The 19857-nt window shown below is 41.7% G+C and overlaps 1 protein-coding gene across 2 annotated transcripts in view; it reads right to left on the bottom strand.

The window, feature by feature from the left end:
* LOC126337038 (ubiquitin conjugation factor E4 B) overlaps positions 1–19857 on the bottom strand; it is a 277773-nt gene that overhangs the window by 12149 nt on the left and 245767 nt on the right. For both annotated transcript variants that reach the window (XR_007565033.1, XM_050001343.1), the window contains exons 20-21: positions 13620–13794; positions 12457–12603 (exon numbers count right to left, since the gene is read on the bottom strand). Coding sequence is in view for 1 of the 2 variants with exons in the window: in XM_050001343.1 (XP_049857300.1) it covers positions 12457–12603; positions 13620–13794 (322 nt within the window). In the remaining variant the exon portion in view is untranslated. The remainder of the gene's footprint in view (positions 1–12456; positions 12604–13619; positions 13795–19857) is intronic.

Here is a 19857-nt window from a genome sequence, read left to right as displayed (position 1 = left end):
GCTGCGCGGCAGACGGAAGTTGTTCGATAAGGCGTGCTGTGCATCAAGGTAGAGTTCCGGATCGGTGTGAATTGTAGTGCGGCGACAGGAGTGGACCACGCGTGATTTTAAAAGAGAGAATTGAAACCGTGTGAGAGGGTCCATGCAGAGGCATGCTGCATAGCACCCTGGAGCTGCCACTCTGCAGAGACCATCGAAGAGGAACTAACCCAAATGCAGAAATCATCCACATGCAGAGCAGGGGTGGCCAAAGGACCGACAGAGGCCACAAGCCCATCTATAGCAATGAGGAAAAGAAACACACACAATACAGAACCCTGTGGGATGCTATTCTCCTGGGTCCATGGGGAACTAAGAACAGTACCAACCCGAACCCTGTACGACTGATGGAACAGAAACTGGCGTATAAAAATCGGGAATGGGCCTTGAAGACCCCACCCATGAAGTGTAAGTATGGTATGATGGCACCAACCCGTCATAGGCCTTGCGAAAGTTGAAAAATACCAAAACCAAATGGCGGCACTGGGAAAAAGCTTGCTGAACTGCGCATTCCAAGTGAAGTAAATGATCGATTGGAGACCGTCCCTCTTGGAAGCCACACTCGTAAAGGGACAATAGGTCCCGAGATCCGAGGACCCAATTGAGCCAACTGGCTACCATCCATTCAAGTAACTTGCAAACAACATTTGGCCTATATCTTTCGACAAACAGGTGTTTCTTACCTGGCTTAAGGACGGATGCTATCCTTACACTGAGAAGGGAAGTCACCCTGGAGCCAAATACGGTTAAGCACCCGGAGAAGATGTTGTCATTGTGGAGCACTGAGATGTTGAAGCAATTGGCTATGAATGGAGTCTGGGCCACAGGCCGTATCATGGGAAGAAGAAAGTGCGGAAAGAACTTCCCATTCAGTAAAAGGTTCGTTGTAAGACTCTGACTGACAAGAGGTAAAACATAAGTTGGAAGCTTCGGCCCACTGTTTCTGGTGAAGGAAAGCAGCCGAATAAGAGATTTCTGCTGATGCTGTTGCAAAATGGATCGCAAGATGTCCCACGAGAATCAACGGGCCTGTGAAAAGGCCATCCGGGAGGGCAAGGCCCGAGATGGTAGACTGCCGATGGCAACCTTGGAGAGAGCAACATAGAGCCAGTAGAACTGAGGGAAGAAACAAAGCATTCCCAACACATCCGTTTACTCCGTTTGATTAAGTAACGGGCTTTGGCACGAAGGCATTAAAAAGTAATAGGATTGGCAACAGATGGGTATCTCTTAAGGTGTTGCAAAGCTCAACAGCGATCACGGATGGCAATGGCAATGTTCGTACTCCACCACGGGACTTGCTGGCGGCAAAATGGTCCAGATGAGCATGGGATAGCAAGGCTAGCAGTGTGAACAATCGCATCAGACACGCCACATAGGACATCATTAATACAGCCCAACAAAGAGGGGAAAAAACAACCTGTGCAGTATATAGAGGCCAATCAGCATATTGGAAAGACCAATGAGGTAACCTGTCCATTGGGGAGCGGGAAGGTAGCAAGAGAATCAATGCGAAGTGGTCACTATTGCAAAGGTCGTCATGTGGCGACAGGTGTATGGAAGGGAGGAGGGAGGGAGAAGAAAGAGAAAGATCAATGGCAGAAAAGGTAGCACGACCAGCACTGAAATGGGTAGTGGAGCAATAGGCACAAGTCGTGGTCTGCAAGGAACTGGTCTATGAGTAGACCCTGACTAGATGGAAATGCACTGCCCCACGAGGGACGATGAGCATTAAAATCCCCGAGAAGGAGGAAGTTGCTGATGAAGGGCAGTTAAGGCAGCAGATGTAAGATTCCTGTCAGTAGGGAGATAAAGATTGCAAACTGTGACCCCCAGAGTCCATATGGACCCTAACAGCAACCACTTCCAATGTAGTTTGAAGAGGAATCCACATGCTAGCAATGTCCGTACGGACCATCGTACACGTCACCAGAAGTCCACAGGGAGCTGACCCGATTCAAAAGAAAGCACGGAGCCCATGGAAGGTTACTGAGTGATAATTAGTAAAATGAGATTCCTGTAGAACCACACATGCTGCAGAGTAAAACGAAATAAGGGATTTCAGCTCCGGTAATATCAATTACAATTCCATTGGATAACCACAGAATGATGATTGAAATGTAGGGTGAACAAGCAAAAGCCAGTCATGTCACCGGGTCACCAGTCGTCACCGACAAGGAGGGGGCGACATCCATGAACAGCAGGTCAGAGCCAGGTTGTGAAGGTGGGGATAGGATCAGTGGTGACATCAAAGTCTCCTTGTTCCGGGACTTATGTTTCTTCTTCTTTTCTGTTTGAGATTGAGGAGGGATGTGCTCCAAAGGGAGCCAGTTGCAACAAGATCTGGAACAGAAAGAGAGTGGGCAACATGGGGGCCCACTGTCCGTGGTTCTCATGGTCATCATGTGGCGGTAGACCTTTGGCCGGGAAGGTGCTGGGAAGGGGGGTCCTGGGAGTGGAGCCCTTGACTAGCAGACGCGGGAGCACTTCTCCGCCTGGGGAGGGGGAGCGGCGCCAAGAGGGAAGAGTGTGGGAACCACAGGGGAGGGGTTCAGGACTGGGGCAAGGAAGGGGGAGGAAGGGGTGAAAATGTAACTAAAGCATAGCTACATGTCATTGACACAGGATGAAGACATGCATACTTCTTATGAGCCTCAGTGTAGGTTAGACGATCAAGGGACTTATACTCCTGTATCTTCTTTTCCTTTCGGCAATCCGGTGAATGTTAAGAGTGATTGCCATGACAATTAACACACACAGGAGGGGGAACATAGCAAGTCTCCTCAAGGAGTGGACATCAATGGTCACCACAGAGAGGGGTCTGCAAACAGTGGGAAGACGTGTCCATAATGCAAGCACTTAAAACATCTCATAGGTGGTGGGATGTATGGCTTGATGTCACATCGATAAACCACAATCTTGACCTCCTCAGAGAGGGTATCCCCTTCAAAGGCCATGATAATGGCACTAGTATCAAAGTGATTGTCCTTTGGGTCCTTCTGAGCACGCTATACAAAGTCAACACCCCGCCGTCCTAGATTGTCCCTAAGTTCTCCATCAGTTTGAAGGATAAGGTATGTGTGAAAAATTACACCTTGAACCATATTCAAAGACTAGTGCGGGGTAATGGACACAGGAATTGTGCCAAGATGGTCACAGGCACAAAGGGCCCCAGACTGGGTAGCTGATGCAAACAATGGTTCAAATGGCTCTGAGCACTATGGGACTTAACTTCTGAGGTCATCAATCCCCTAGAACTTAGAACTAATTAAACCTAACTAACCTAAGGACATAACACACATCCATGCCCGAAGCAGGATTCAAACCTGCGACCATAGCGGATGCGCGGTTCCAGACTGAAGCACCTACAACCACTTGGCCACTTCGGCCGGCGCAGCTGATGCAATTTTGATCAACATCTTGCTCAGAGAGTCCACTTCGCCAAACTTGTATTCAATGTGTTCCACAAAAAATAAAGCTTTGGTATTGGTGAAAGTATTCCCATCAGTCCTGGTGCAAACCAGATAGCGGGGGTAAAGGTTTCGCCTTGAGCTGACGAGCCTGACCCCCCTCCTAGGGGGTAGCCGTGGAAGGGAGGGGCAGAAGAAGAAGCACTAAAAGAATCATTTCTATTCAAAGAGATGGCCATAGAAGACCAGAATTCTGGACCTGTATGCGTTTCATTTGCATAGTGGCTGCCCTGATACCACCCACTCTGATCAGGCGCTCTCCCCATGGGCACCACCCAGCCCAGCAGGGGCCATCTGGCATGGCGGCCATTGCCGGGAGTGCCGATGTTCCAGGATGACAACCACTCCTAGGCTTACATGAGGAGATCACAGCTCTGGTATCAGAAGTGTGCTCCCTGTTTCCAGGGGGCTCAACCAAAAGGGTACATAGTGACCCCACTACACGGGATGGCTATGTACCCTAGCATCAGACAACGATGTGAAGGAAAAGATGGAAGGAACTAGGAGGGCACACGCCAGAGACACTAGGTAAGGTGCTCTTCCACAAATGGCTCACACTATGGATCAGAAATTTAGTAATGGAGAACAAACACCAGAGGGGCACCAGACAATGCCGAAAGGATGAGGTAATGACTCAACAAAACCAAATCGCAAAGCTAACATAACCAGGAGGATAGCAGGGCCAACATAAAGGAGGACATCAAGAGAGGGAGAGGAGAGGGTGAAGGAGAAAGAGCAAGGACAGGAAAGGAGAGGAAGGCAAAGGAAATGCAACATGGGAAAGAAGGAAAACTGGAATAGCTGGGGCCCCTGTGCTTGCTACGCACATACTCACGAAAGCACCGTGAGCCCCCACTGGGGGGCTTACTGCTTGTTCCCCACACTACAATATCATCAGCAAACAGTAACTGCTTCATCCCCCTTCCTCTATGGGCTTCTATTGTCTCTTTGACTATTTCATCTGTCACCATTATAAATAATAGTGGTGACGTCACACTTCCTTGTCTTCGTCCCATAACATTCTTAAACCATTCAGATCTTCCAACTGGTGTCTGCACACAACTAGAGCTTTTTTCATACATTGCCTGGATGACTTCAAGTTTTTGCTTTCCAACTCCCTTTCTCTTCAAGGTGGCCCATACATTTTTCCATCAACTGTCTCATACTAAAGATTAGGTCCACTGTTGATCTATCATGACGAAAGCCATAGTGCTCCTCTTCTAACTGCCCTTCCACTTTCTGTCTCACTCTTCTTTCCAGTATCCTCTCCATTATTTTTGCTACTTGGGATATAAGTGTAATCCCTTGATAGTTGTCACATACTTTCCTGTCACCCATCTTGAAAACTGGGATTATTATTCCCTTTCCCCATTCTTCAGGTACACATTTTTGGGTCCAAATGCATCTTATTAGTCTGTATAGCCACTGTAGCCCAACTGGTCCAGCTGCCTTTATCATCTCCACAGTAATTTCATCTATCCCAGGTGACTTTCCTGTTTTCATTTTTCTCAGAGCTAGTTTCACTTCTAACATCATTATATCCTCCTCTTCTTCCAGATCCCTGCCGTACTTCTATTCCCTTTCCACTGCCGTTCTTCACATTTAATAATTTATCAAAGCACTCTTTCTATCTTTTCCTTATCTCCTCTGGTTGCATTAATAGCTCTCCGCCTTCCCCTTTCACTAGCTTTGTGTATGTTCTTTTCTTCCTCATCCTCTTTGTAATTCCTTGTATCATCCTCTTACCACTAGTAACATCTCTTCCCAACTCTCGGGTGGATTTCTCTGAGTTTTCCTCTTTTCTTCTACTACCATTTTCTTACACTTATTTTTAATATCCTGGTATTTCCTTTTACTTTCAGCTGTTCCATCTCTGTTCCATTCATGCCAGGCTTTCTTTTTTTCTTTTCCTGCCTCCTTCACCCTCTCATTCCACCACAGTGTCTCCTTTTCCTTTACCCTTCCAGACACACTGCCACAGGTCTTCTCAGCAGAGCTTACAAATGCTTCTTTGAACTTACCCCATTCCTCTTCCACATTGCCATACACGGTGTTAGGGATTTTACATTTAAGTAACTCCTTTAGCTTTTCTTAGCCATCCTTTTGTTTCCACACTTTTATTTGCCTTTCCCTTTCTTTCTCCATGTCTTTCAATTCATCAAATCTCATCTTTACCACCACTACTCGGTGGTCTCCACCAAAAGGCTCTCCCGGGAGTGCAGTTACATCCGTCAGCTGTCTCCGATTTTTCTTTTCCAGCAGAAAGTCCATCTATCACCCCATCCATATCTTGTTATCTTTTGGCTATTCTTTTTATGGAACCATGTCTTGCCCACAATCAGACCGTTTCTTTCACAGAAATCAACCAGTTTCTCTCCTTCCTCAGTTTTCCTCCCATATCCTTATGGGCCAATTATCTCTTTCTTCTCTAGTCTTTCTTTGCCTACCTGTGCATTTAGGTCACCCATTACTATTGCTTCCACATCTGTAATTGTATTCTCTAACAGCTCTAGAAAATCCTCTGTGTTTTCTTTATTTCCTGTTTGTGGTGCATATACTTGGATGAAGTCCTTCACTACATTCCTTGTCCTCAGCCGAATCCTCATCGCCCTATCACCTGTGTATTCTACTGCTTCCACACATATTCCTCTAGGTTTGATTTTACTGTGATACCTACTCCATTTTTGGCTTCTTGTGCACCACTCCAGTACTGTGCGTAGCCCTTCCTCGTTTTCCTCCTTCCTCTTCCCTTCCATCTAGCTTCACTAAGTCCCATCAGTTCTATGTTCTCCTTTTCCATGAAGTCTATCAACTCTTCCACCTTCCCAGTAAGGGTCATCACATTAATGATACGCACCTTCATTGTATTGGTGCCTAGTCACCCATTTCTCACAGTTCCCCCAGTACCCCAACTGGGCATTGGTGGCAGGGAATGCCCTAACCTTTTCCGAGGCTGGCTTTGAAGTACCATTTCAAACTCCGCCAGTGCCAGTCCCAAACCCAGGACCTCACCTTGCATGTGGCGAGGAAGGAGGAGGGGGAGGAGTAACAACCTCATTAAAACATCTTGGTCCATCTGGCTCCAGATGGTAGTACCTTGTAAGGGCCCCTCACCAGGGTAACAGGTAAAAAGAGACAACAATTGGGAAGTGGAGGAGGATTTTACAAGTCCCAACGGTGGAAAAGCAGAAGAACTGTCTTCGTATCTTACTTCCTGTAGCGTCTGTACTCCAGAGGGGCGGCTACAAATGGTGTCTGTTCTCCATGTTAGGAGCGGCCAAACATATGCTGGCAGCAGCTCTAAAATGCCTTTTGGAGTGGCTGCTCCATCTTAATATTAGCCTAGAAGGACTTCAGTTTGGTAGTAATAAAGCGGCGCAAATGGAGATGAGGTGTGGCTCCGCCAACAAGGTCAAACATTCCACAGTTATGGTCAACATGAACTGGTTTCTTTACTTGGGAGAAATGTGTTGTTGCCAGGGTGACTACGTTGCAAAATAAATATGCAGACAAGAAGAATAAAGATACACACACACACACACACACACACACACACACACACACACACACACACCTGCGCGCACGTGACCACATTCTCCGGCTGCCGAGGCCAGACTGTGAGGAGCAGTGCATGATCGGAGAAGCAATCTGGGTGGTATGGGGCTAAGGATCAAGCTGGGGTGGGTAGGGGAGGTGGAGCGATAGCAGTGTAGGATTGGGGGATGGTAACATGCTGCTTGTGGGAGCATAGGGGGATGAGGTGGAGAGAGGCTGGGCAGATAGGTGCAGTTGTGAGGTTAGACAGCGGGCGGTGAGGGGCAGGAGGAGGGGATGATTTTGGGGGGGGGGGGGGTAGAGGAAAAAGGGAGAAGTAAAAAGACAAGGGTGCTTTGGTGGAATAGAGGGCTGTGTACTGCTGGAATGAGAACAGAAAAGGGGCTAGATGGGTAAGGACAATGACTAAAGAAGGTTGAGGGCAGGAGGGTTATGGGAACATGGGATATATTTCAGGGAGAGTTCCCACCTGTGCAATTCATAAAAGCTGGTGTTGGTGGGAAGGATCCAATGTTGGATGGCATGCTCAGCAATGGGGTAGTCCAACTGTTTCTTGGCCAAAGTTTGTCAGTGGCCATTCATGTGGACAGACAGCTTGTTGGTTGTCATGCAAAAATGGAATGCAGAATAGTGGTAGCAGCTTAGTTTGTAGATCATGTGACTGATTTCATGCATAGCCCTAGGGGTTGTTAGGGATGGACGAGGATATTATGTAGGTTCGGTGGGTGGCAGAATACCACTGTGGGAGGAGTGGGAAGGATAGTGGTAGGACATTTATCATTTCAGGGCACCATGAGAGGTAGTCGAAACCCTCGTGGAAAATGTAATTTTTTTTATTTGTAATGATTGTAGTTTTGAGTATTATCCACCTGCAGGGAGGTAGATATCATCATATAAAATAATTTCCGACATTCATAAATGGAAATAACCATGTTTAATAATTACATGAAGGTTATGGGTCCAGCACAAATTAACCAACAAGGTATTTACTTGTACTGGAACGGTGGATGTTAACGTGTGGGAACTCAGGCCATTATTTATAGATGTAACAATGGTAGTCATAAAGTTTTAATTGTCGACTAGAAAGAAATCCACTTGGAGATGGTATTAGTCCTCCTCTAGATATTCACTCTTCGATGCAAAACATTGTTCTTAATGGTGGATAACTTGGTGGAGACTTTGGTGGTGGAATTTGGCATTTTTGCTGTCTGGGGAATGTTTCACCTCAAAACTCACTTCAACATCATTCTTGAAATCCCTACTGTGCATTTTGTTCTTCACGCGAAGAAAAGAGGAGGACTGGTTGCCATTGCACAAGAATGGGGGAGAGATGGGCAGGGGGCAAAATTTGATAACCTAATGAAACAGCATGTGTATCTATGTCAGACAGCTTGCATGAAGCTTCAGAAATAGTGAATCCACATGTTTCCAATGCTTGATTTGCTACTTTGTCTCAGTGTCACCAATAGACACAGCATTCACCCATAGTATTAAATGATCAAAGAAGCCTGACACAGCTGCAACATATCCACTACTATCTCCATTTGGCAGACTTTTTGAAAGCATGTGAGCAGTCACTGACACTGATGGGTAGTGCTGACATTTGGAGTGTTCACAATGTTGTGCTACGTAATGAAAACTGATCCACGACTAATTTTGGCTTTTTCCTCCATCATCATGGTTGTGAAACCAGTACAAGTGCATCCTATTGAGATTTCCATTTCTTCATAGAAAATTGTGTGTCACTTGTTTCATTGTCATTCATACTTGCACTTGTGCACCAACTCAGCATAGACTGCTACAGTGTTGTTGCTCTTCAAATGCAGAATATGAATTATTGCACAATACTCCACTTTATCAACGAGCTGCAAGTATTTATTTTGGAGTCTGTGGTGGTGTGTTGTGGCACTAAGGCAAGGAGATTTCAATATGTAGCTTGACTGCAGACATCTATCTGCAAAAACTAAGAATTTAATTGTATAACTTTATTTTTTTTTGAGGCAACAATTAAAACTTTATGATTAGCCCTCTTAAACGAAAAATTGTGCTTAGTTTGTGACTGATGAATACTCTCTCTCTCTCTCTCTCTCTCTCTCTCTCTCTCTCTCTCTCTCACACACACACACACACACACACACACACACACACACACACACACAGAGAGAGAGAGAGAGAGAGAGAGAGAGAGAGAGAGAGATGTAGTAGTTTGTAACCACACTGTAACAGGACAGTACATCCATAGAGAGATCAACATCAGAAGAACGTTCACAGTTGTAAATGATTTTCTGAAATGTGAGACTAGTTAATTGTTAAATGTTGCCACAAATTTTATATCACCTACAGACAAGTGGAAATGACATCCTTTATGCTCAAGCAAATCAAAACTAGTTTTAATGCATGTTGTTTCACACACTATACTACTGAAGAAAAATATAGTTTTCTTGAGTTTGAGGAATTTAAATTAAAACCAAGTACTGCTCACGCTTCCAAGAGTAAGGATATGTAAGGATCCAATAATCACATGGCCTGACTTGACAAAGCAATAGCTTATTACTGCAGTCGATCTGTAAAAGTTTTAAGTGATATTCAGGCTAGATGGCTTTACTGTTTCTTCAAATGAGAGATAATAAAAACAAAATAATATAAGTGTGTGTGTGTGTGTGTGTGTGTGTGTGTGTGTGTGTGTGTGTGTGTGTGTGTGTGTGTGGAAGGGGGGGGGGGGAGAATAAGAAGAAAGAGAGATTTCAGATGTGCCGTAGTGGAGTGTCGTAGGACTGTTGCTATTCACAATATACATAAATGACCTTGTGGATAACATCGGCAGTTCACTGTGGCTTTTTGCGGATGATGCCATGGTATATCGAGAGGTTGAACAATGGAAAATTGTACTGCAATGTAGGAAGATCTGCAGTGAATTGACACATGGTGCAGGGAATGGCAATTGAATCTCAATGTAAACAAGCGTAATGTGCTGCGAATACACAGAAAGAAAGATGCCTTATTTAGCTACAATATAGCAGGTCAGCAACTGGAAGCAGTTAATTCCATAAATTATATGGGAGTAGGCATTAGGAGTGATTTAAAATGGAATGATCATATAAAGTTGATCATCGCTAAAGCAGATGCTGGGCAGATTCATTGGAAGAATCCTAATGAAATGCAATCTGAAAACAAAGGAAGTGCATTACAGTACACTTGTTCACCCACTGTTTGAATACTGCTCACTAGCGTGGGGTCCGTACAGGTAGGGTTGTTAGAAGAGATAGAGAAGATCCAACGGAGAGCAGCATGCTTTGTTACAGGACCATTTAGTAATCGCAACAGATGATAGACAAACTCCAGTGGAAGACTCTGTAGGAGAGATGCTCAGTAGCTTGGTACGGGCTTTTGTTGAAGTTTCGAGAACATACCTTCATGGAGGAGTCAAGCAGTATATTGCTCCCTCCTACTTATATATTGCGAAGAGACCATGAGGATAAAATCAGAGAGATTAGAGACCACACAGAGGCATACTGACAATATTTCTTTCCATGAACAATATGAGACTGGAATAGAAGGGGGAACCAATAGACGCACTCACGGTACCCTCCGCCACACACCATCAGGTGGCTTGCGGAGTATGGATGTAGATGAAGATGTAGATGTAGAATTCATTAAAAGTGTTTTCTGGGGTTTAAGATTTTGAACTGTCATATGTCTCAATTTTTGGCAATTACTATTCTTAATTTTTAAGAATGGAACATTCCTGTCACACAGCATAGAAAGGTTGTAACTGACAGCCAAGAACAGAAGAGAGTAGATTCCATTATGATTACATTCTTTTATGACTGTTACACAAATTATGCACTTCCAAACTATAACTGGCTGACTGCTGTGTTCCAGATGATACATAACAGCCTAAAAGAAGCCAATACTGGTCAAAGCATTGTTGGTTCTATTCAGAAGTGGTAGAAAGAAATTAAGATTATACTTGAATGCCTCATTCACAATGACATCATTAGAGATGGTGCGAAACTTTGGGTAGGGAAGCGATGTAGAAGGAAATAGGTTGTGAACTTTTAGAAATAAACATTCTGGCATTTTTCGTATGTGGTTCAAGGAAACAAGAGTTGGATAGCTACTTCACTACTGTGAACTGAATATGAATCCAACACATTAACCAGTGGCATTCCCTGCATCATTTGTTGGAGACAGTTAATGTCAATTGGACGTTAGGTGTACACTACTACTGTGTAGTGAATGTGAACTCAATGCTTTAACCACTGCCTTTCCCTGCATGATTTGTTAGAGGTGGTTCAAGTGTATCAAATATTAGGTGCCTGTGGCTGAGTTTTGAATTACACAGATTTTAATAAGATCTTTGAATTTCACTTTGGGGAAAGAGCAGGACTCGGTGTTGGGGATGAGGAAGATTATTCAACTGTTAAGTAATGTATGGGGGAATTGCTTAGTAAAATGTTAAATTAAAATAATTATTCTGGTTTTTATGATATCTTTCAGTGAATTTTAAATATTTAATAAAGCAAGGAAACAGAGTGCACATTTTTGAAAGTACTTAAAATGTACTAGATTTACATTAAAACAATTATGAAATCACTCCATTTACCTTCACACACAAAATAAAAGAATATATTAAAGTGGGGAGGAAGGACCTTTTTTTTTTTTTTTTTTTTTTTTTTTTTTTTTTTTTTTTTTATATAGTTTCAGTCAGACATTGAAAAGGATAGTTCAGCAGTGAAAGAATGTGTGCGCAAGTAAACTGTTCCCACTCTATTTGCTTCTACATTCTTCTTTGTTGTTTTCCATTATAGTTGGTTAACAGTCTGAGATTTCAGCTCAAAATCTTGTTAAAATTTCCTTTCTGATTTCTCTTTCATGCTGCCTTTTTGGGTTTCCTTGGCTGCCAGTCCAGGGTAACTTTTATCGCTTGTTTTAAGTCCAGTTCCTTCATACTTTGTCTCTCTTTTGATCGAAGCATACAAAAGTTGTAATTTATGTCTTTTTTATGATTATGTCCCCTACCAACAGATAAACGGAAGTTTTGTTTTATATCTTTATTTGACTGAAGTTTAACTTTGGGGACATTTCCCTTTTTTTATGTAAGTTATGATAATAATCTGATACTCAAATGTTACTAAATTTGCAATACCATTATTTCTATTTCTCATTTAAGTTCATGTTGTTGTTGTGGTCTTCAGTCCTGAGACTGGTTTGATGCAGCTCTCCATGCTACCCTATCCTGTGCAAGCTTCTTCATCTCCCAGTACTTACTGCATCCTACATCCTTCTGAATCTGCTTATTGTATTCATCTCTATCAATAGGAAAAAGAATATAAAGAGAGGAAACATACATCAATAATCAGTTCCTAGTGGCAAAGATGATGTAACTTACCTGGTTCCAACATGTCCTCTGAGAGTGGTTGCCGACTGAAAGGATCTGTAGATGAATTGAGAAGGTGACGCACTATAACAGCACGATCCATAACTTTCCCTGATGGAAGCAGTACGGGATCTTCCATCAATGTATCCATCAATGGATCTGAAGCATATAATGAGCCACATACAGCTCTCAAACATTAAATGGTAAATGCATTAAAAGGCTTTGTACAGTAATTATCTACACAAGTGAAATTACTTATGTACACAAATGGTAGGTTAGAAAAGTAGATCACAATAGGTTTCCTACATGTTCAGTTCAAAAAAGTTCATCTTCAATAACATTTCAGGCATTTAGTTCAAAGATGATGAAGCAATACAAAGTAGGAGATCAAGGGAAAGAGAAACAACAAAATCTGATGTACATAACCTGTTGATGAGAGGAAGTTCATACTACAGTTAAGGCTACCTATCAAAAGACTGCAACATTACACATGGCATAACAACTCTTCTCTCTTATTAGAAATGAAATGTGTGCACTGGTGCTATAAATTTGGGTATGACAACTAACGTTCATCTATGACATATATGTCCTGCAAAGTTTTTAAGTGTACTTCATTTCAACAGCTTTTATGTTCACGGAAATTCATTTTTGGTCAGGTGTGTAGGTAGAATATCTTATTTGAGTATGACAAAAACGAACATACAAAGTTTAAATTATAATAATCCGTGACTATGTTAATAAACAATAAAATTCTGATTAGAGATGAACAACCAAATTCATTATATTATGAACTTCCTGATAAGCCACAGTCACTGCATTGTGTAATCTAGAGTGTGATCCACTGATGCTGATTTAGTAGCATATAACTCTATTAAATAAATAAATGTATGAAACTTTGCAAATAAATCAAAAGCTACAGAAGATAGATGAAGTAGCCATATTTTACATCAATTCCTGTAACAGAATTTGGTTAATGTCTATGGTCGGAAGGATGAATCTTTAACTTTTTTGCACACTTTCTACTTTCTTCAGAGACTAAAGAAATATGTGCACTGTGCTGCTCTCGCCTTTTACTCAAAATACTGAGTATTACTGCTACATTTTATATCTCTGTGTCAAGAGTTATTTTATTTACACACTTATTTGTTTTGCTAGTTTAATGAAATTAAAATTACCCCGAAATTCATCAGGTGCATCACTGTAATCAACTTCTTTCTTCAAATTCTGTACTGAAATGTCATGTGCTTTCTCAGCTAAGTTTCTGAATTGTTCAATCTCAGTTGGTGTTTTAATGGAACGTCTTTCCATTCGTGCTGCTGCATCTTCAAACAGTTCTTTCTTGAAGGACCGCTGCAATCAATAAACAGATAAATGAAATATGTGGGTTAAACTGATGGAAATTAAAGATCTGCCAAAAATGAAACTCTGGATTGTCTTCAAACCAGTGTTAGCAAGGTCTACCCTCAAAATGCGCATTCTATTTTAATATAATTTCTATTACCATAAAAAAAAAACTAATATGCATAATGTGAGGAACCACTTGCCTGTATGCTACAGTATGATTAAATTAAATTTTGTTGCCAATACCTATTTTATCATTTTTGCCAAGGTAGTAATCAGATTTGGAAATATATTAAATCTTGATTCCGACAATCTATTACTTTATGACAGAATGATTAAAGCAGTTATCTTGTCTTGTCATCTTTGACTATGGCTCTCTGGGAAAGATCTTATTAAAGATCATGTAGTGATTATTAGAGGAGCTGGTAGAGATTATAGCTTCAACTAAGTAACTGAGGATAACATTAGGTGCAATGGTGCAAATGCTTCTCACACTATTTTGACAACTGCATTGCTCTTTGTGTTACAGGATGAGACTTGGCCAAGCGTTCTGTTGAATGTGTGAATGCAGAGATTCAGAATGCGATGATCACGCATGGGTTTTGTAACAGAGAAAGGTGCAATTAGACTTCATCTTATTATACCACTCATGATACCATTATTATTATTATTATGTAAATAAAATAGAAAGAAACTTCCACTTGGGAAAAATATATTAAAAACAAAGATTCCAAGACTTACCAAGCGGGAAAGCGCCAGTAGGTATGCACAATAAATAAAACACACACACACACACACACACACACACACACACACACACACACACACACAGAATTTCTAGCTTTCGCAACCGACGGTTGCTTCTCCAGGAGAGGGAAGAAGAGGGAAAGACGAAAGGATGTGGGTTTTAAAGGAGAGGGTAAGGAGTCATTCCAATCCCGGGAGTGGAAAGACTTCCCTTAGGGGGAAAAAAGGACAGGTGCTTGGGCACATATGGTGCAAGATGTGACTTATTTATTCAATCTATGGGGCCAGAAGTGCTGTACTACCAACCAAAATCCCTGGACTTAAGCCCTTGTCACTTCAACTTGAGTTCTATACTGAAGAAAGCACTTCATGGCATCTGCTTCAGAATTGTTAGAGAGATTCATTGGGTAACAGACCAATCTCGTCAAACTAATAACACAAATGGCACTGCTAAGGGCATTCTACAACTTTCACTTAGCTCGCAATGGGTTATACACACTGTCGGTGACTACTTTGAAGGACAGAAACATTTTCCCCATTTTAAGTGAAATTTCTTGTTACAGCCTTGCTTCCAAAAATCATGATATTGCCATAAACTCATATCTTCCACATAAAAAGCTTGAAAATTAAATGAACTATCAACAATGTCAACAGTTGCTGGTGTGTGGCAGACAGAGTTCCAGGTAGATACAGTACCACCACCTGTGCCATGATGCTACAGCAGATGCACGACTTGGGTGGAGAAAAAGTTTCGTCACTCTCTTGAACAGAACTTACAAGTTGGTGACACTGGGGTTGAGCATTCTGCTGTATATAGTTCTGCACATGCAGTTATGTTCTTCCCTGATGTCCTAAAGTGCAACCAGATGCTCGGGCTACTACTCCTCGCTGATTATACCACCTACAATTGTAGTTAAACAGAACATCAGAACAATCTACGTCATATTTTGTCAGCTGAAATTGTGCTGCTCTGCGATGATGATTAGCTCTAAGGTATAACACTGATCACAAGTTGTATCAGTTTTATCTACTATTAACATAATTGTTGTTTGATTACAGGGCCATAACACTGTATCTCTTGGCTTGTTATTGTTTTATACCAAACTTGATGTTTTTAGACAAACATGCATTATTGTCTAATGAGTGGCTTGCAACTGAAGACAGCATATGGTAGAGGACTGGTTCCCAGCCTTTCTGAGACAATTATCCCTGAGGGCAGTCAGATATTACCTAGTACCCCAAACCTTCCCCCTACTATCATCCCCACCTAATCAAACTTTATAAAGAAAAAGAATTTTTTTGAACAATTTCATTTTCAAAATATTGAAAGGTAGATGATATTTAGTTTTTGTTGGTGTATTCTTAAAATGTGATCTAATGACTCAGTGCGAGAACTGATAAGGCTTTTTTTTTTTTTAAGAATTCTCAGACCATTGCAAGTGTTACCTAAAACTAGTTCACAGAAAAGAAAGCTAACTGTCAATAGTGAGGGCAGGCACCCCATTACAAAACATGCTTCCTCAGCACCCTAGCGACACTTGGTTCACCCACACCTGCACCATAATTCAAAGCAACCAAATTAAAATGTGTGCACTATACAGGATATACAGGAATATACGGGTCTTAAAGCTTTGTAGCATTTATAACATTCAACTTATAATTGTAAATAATAGATCAAATGAAACAGCAACTCAAAAAGTTTTATTTGTTTTGTGTTTCATGTGTGGCACCAACAAACCAGTTTGGAAGGCTAGTCGTGAATTAGCAATTCCAAGCTCCAAAGCCTACAGACTACGGCTTATATGCCAACTGTGCAAAGGAAATGTTGCTGTATGAGGATGGTCCTGTTGTCTTCAGTGATGAATCGACATGTCCCGTACCTGGAAATGTGACTGAAAATAATGTTTGCATCTGGAGGGTCAGCGAATTCATATGAGATGGCACATTTGCAAAAGAAAATTGAATTTTTCTTTGTGCCATATTCCTATGGAAGTTATTGGCCTTCATTTTTCAGTGAAGCAACTGTAACTGGTGTTTCTTACCTTGAAGGGCTAGAACTATGGCTCTTACTTCAATGGGAAGAAGATGAACCATAGAACTGTGTTTTGCAGCAAGATGGTGCACTGCCTCACTGGCATAACTCAGTAAGTGATTGAGCTTGAACACTGGACCGTCTTCAAGAAGTCAGATGAGACAGCTTGTTTTGTGTGCCCTCCATGTTCATACACAATTTGATATCATGTGATTTTTACGTTTTTGGATTCATAAAGGATCAAGTGACAGTCCTCCGCCACCAGCTGATCATCTTGACTTTAGACACAACACAGTTACTTAAGACACGCTGATCAAGGCTTCAGAAGAAATTGCCTATCAACTTGATGGGTGACAAATGGTGCTCAGATTGAACACTTGTAAGGGAACTATTTGATTTGCTCTTTTATTTGATGTATTATTAATAATTGTAAGTTGAATGTAATAAATGATACAAAGCCTTAAAATCCATACACTCATTTTGAAACATCCTGTACTTAATGCCTATGGTTTGTAAATCGCTTCATTGATGGGCTTCTTACTTCTGAACTGGCAGAAATTAGAAGATGCTTTGTGTCATATCACTGCTGCTACTACTACTACTACTACTACTAATAATAATAACAATAATACAGTGTCGGGCCTACAGCAGTGTAGTAGCCATTACACAGTTACTGTTGTGCTGTGAATTAGTTTGTTTATTGTAGTGAATTAAGTAATGAAGCAATATCTGTTCTGTTGTGGGAACTACTACAATTCGGAAAATGCAATTTCATGATATATTTAAGCTTTTTTGATGTATGTGCTCAATTTTACTGTTATAGATGCATGGTACCAAATCAGTGTGTAGTTGGTGGATTACATGAGGAAGATCAAGTTATAATCACCACAACACTGTCATGAGTTGATGCAAGTATTTGAAAAATGTAATTATTGGTAACTTATGTAATCAGCAGTACAATCTTCAAGAATAGTGATAATATACTAAGGTTTTAAAAATAATTTAGTTTTGGGACTGAAAGACAATTGCATTCTTTTGATTTTAGCCTTCAGAATTATTACATTTTACTTCTAAGAATTATTACATTTTATTCCTCAGGGGGTTATTATCCCCTTGTTGGGAACCACTGTAGTACAGGTATCTATCATAAGAATCCACTATTAACATCCATCAGCTTGTGTGAAGGAAACTTTATTTACCATTTGGTCTTTGACATATACCAGACAACATATGGAAAGTCCTGGAAGATATGTTGCTCTGCAAGGGATATGGGAGCAAGGATTTTGGACCATACAGAAAGCACCTGGTAGTTTCTCATAATTCAAGATCATAATTATTTTTAAACTCCGCCTTCCATATGATTTGAAATATGTTTTAAACCACTAACTGTGACAAAGAGGTACTGTCTTCTAGATGATGACTTACATTCTGCATACGAGTGAGTTTGGAAAGTGTTCCCTGTGACAAATTACAAAAGTCCAAGAAAAGAAGAGAAACAAATTTCTTGTTTCTGATGCTGTCATGCAATCACAGCATACTCAACATCATGGGAAAAGCTTTAATGCTTCTGTACATTCCTCCCATAAACTTGAGTTTGTGTAGAGCCATCTTCCAAGCCCCACTGGGAAAAGTGTAACAGAGAAAGCTGTTATGGAGAACCTATGAACTGAATGAATGAAACTACAGCCCTATTTTCTCTACCAATTTAGAAGACTGTTTTAACATATGATACTACTACAGATAAAGCCACAATCACTACTCTATCACTTGATTCTGCATGGTTGTGCACAAATTTCTGGTGTATTACTGCCGCAGTAAGTCTACAGTAGTGTTTATAAGTGAAGCTGGCGATAATTATCAAAACTGGTTATTAACAAATATGTTGTGGACAACACCCAGACAGGATATGGGTGGCAGCAGTTTGTCAGAATAGACAGCAACTGAGAGTGCTTCACTATAAGCATAAAAATTTATACCCGACACACCATTTCATGCTCTCTGTTGGGAATTAACTCAAACACATAAGGCAGAATGTCTGTATTGTGTTGCTACCTAGTTACTGGGTTCTGAACTATTTGTTGTACCAAAGACTGCTTCGTTTACTGCTACCCTGCTCTAGGTCCTACGCTATTGTCTATTTGTGCGTTATCGGGTTCACTTTTCATGGCCTGCAGAAACTCTGAGCTGGAAAAATTCAATTGTTGGTTGGTTGGATTGGAGAAATGGACCAAACTACGCGGTAATCAATCCCTCTGACCTTGGAATAACTAAAACTGATAAAACCTCACACTATAAGAGGGAACTACAAGAGCCATAAAATTACAAATTATTAACAGAGAAGGATGGAAGAAGGCGGAAGAAGAGAGGAGGGAAAGATAGTGACTAATGACAGGGGCATGAAGGAAGAAGCACAGGTAGACAAGATACACACTCAAGATAAAACAGACCCCATAAAGAAAGGAGTGGAAAGGCAGAGGACGGGAATGAGCCACCAAGCCCAGTTGAAGCTAGTCGAATTGGAGCGAAGGGGGGAGCAAGACGGCCTGCCATTCCTTCCACCCACTGATAAGGTTAAAGGTCCCAATCTTAATTAAAGCAATAAAAAAACCCATCATGAAGAAATCGTAAAACTAGATCAGCCACTGAGGCGTTGTCAGCTAACACCAGGGCTAGCGAATCAGGAAAGCTAAAAGTCCATCACTGTTCGGGTAAGTCAGGATAGTTCAGTAAGAGGTGAACAACAGTCAACTTTGATCCACAATGACAGTGAGGGGGGTCCTCACAATGGAGGAGATAACTGTGAGTCAGCCAAGTATGGCCGATACGAAGTTGGCAAAGGACGACAGAGGCTTTACGAGAGGCCCGTAAGGAGGACTGCCACATAGCTGTAGAAGCCTTTATCGTCCTGAGCTAGTTTGATGAAGAAAGAGTGTGCCATTCTGCATTTCAAAGTCCCAAAACCTGACGACGTAATGCTGAGCGAAGGTCTATTTCCGAAATGCCAATGGCAAGAGACAGCGGCCCATCAGTAGCCAATTTAGCCAGTCAATCGGCAAGTTCATTGCCAGTGATCCCAACATGGCCTGGCGTCCAGGTGAAAACCACTGCGTACTCACATTGAAAACTGCTAAAGGAGTCACTGCAGATAGTGAAGGACAGTCCTGAGCAGAAGCGGACATGGTCCAGTGGGCGCAAGATGGCTACTAATTCTGCAGTAAAGACACTACAGCCATCTGGTAGGGAATTAAGTTTCGTGTAGCTCGCATAGGTGTACGCATAACCAGTGTGACCAG

Source organism: Schistocerca gregaria, chromosome 2 (genome assembly GCF_023897955.1).
Source record: "Schistocerca gregaria isolate iqSchGreg1 chromosome 2, iqSchGreg1.2, whole genome shotgun sequence".
NCBI lineage: Eukaryota > Metazoa > Arthropoda > Insecta > Orthoptera > Acrididae > Schistocerca > Schistocerca gregaria.
This window is presented reverse-complemented; position numbering and strand designations above follow the sequence as displayed.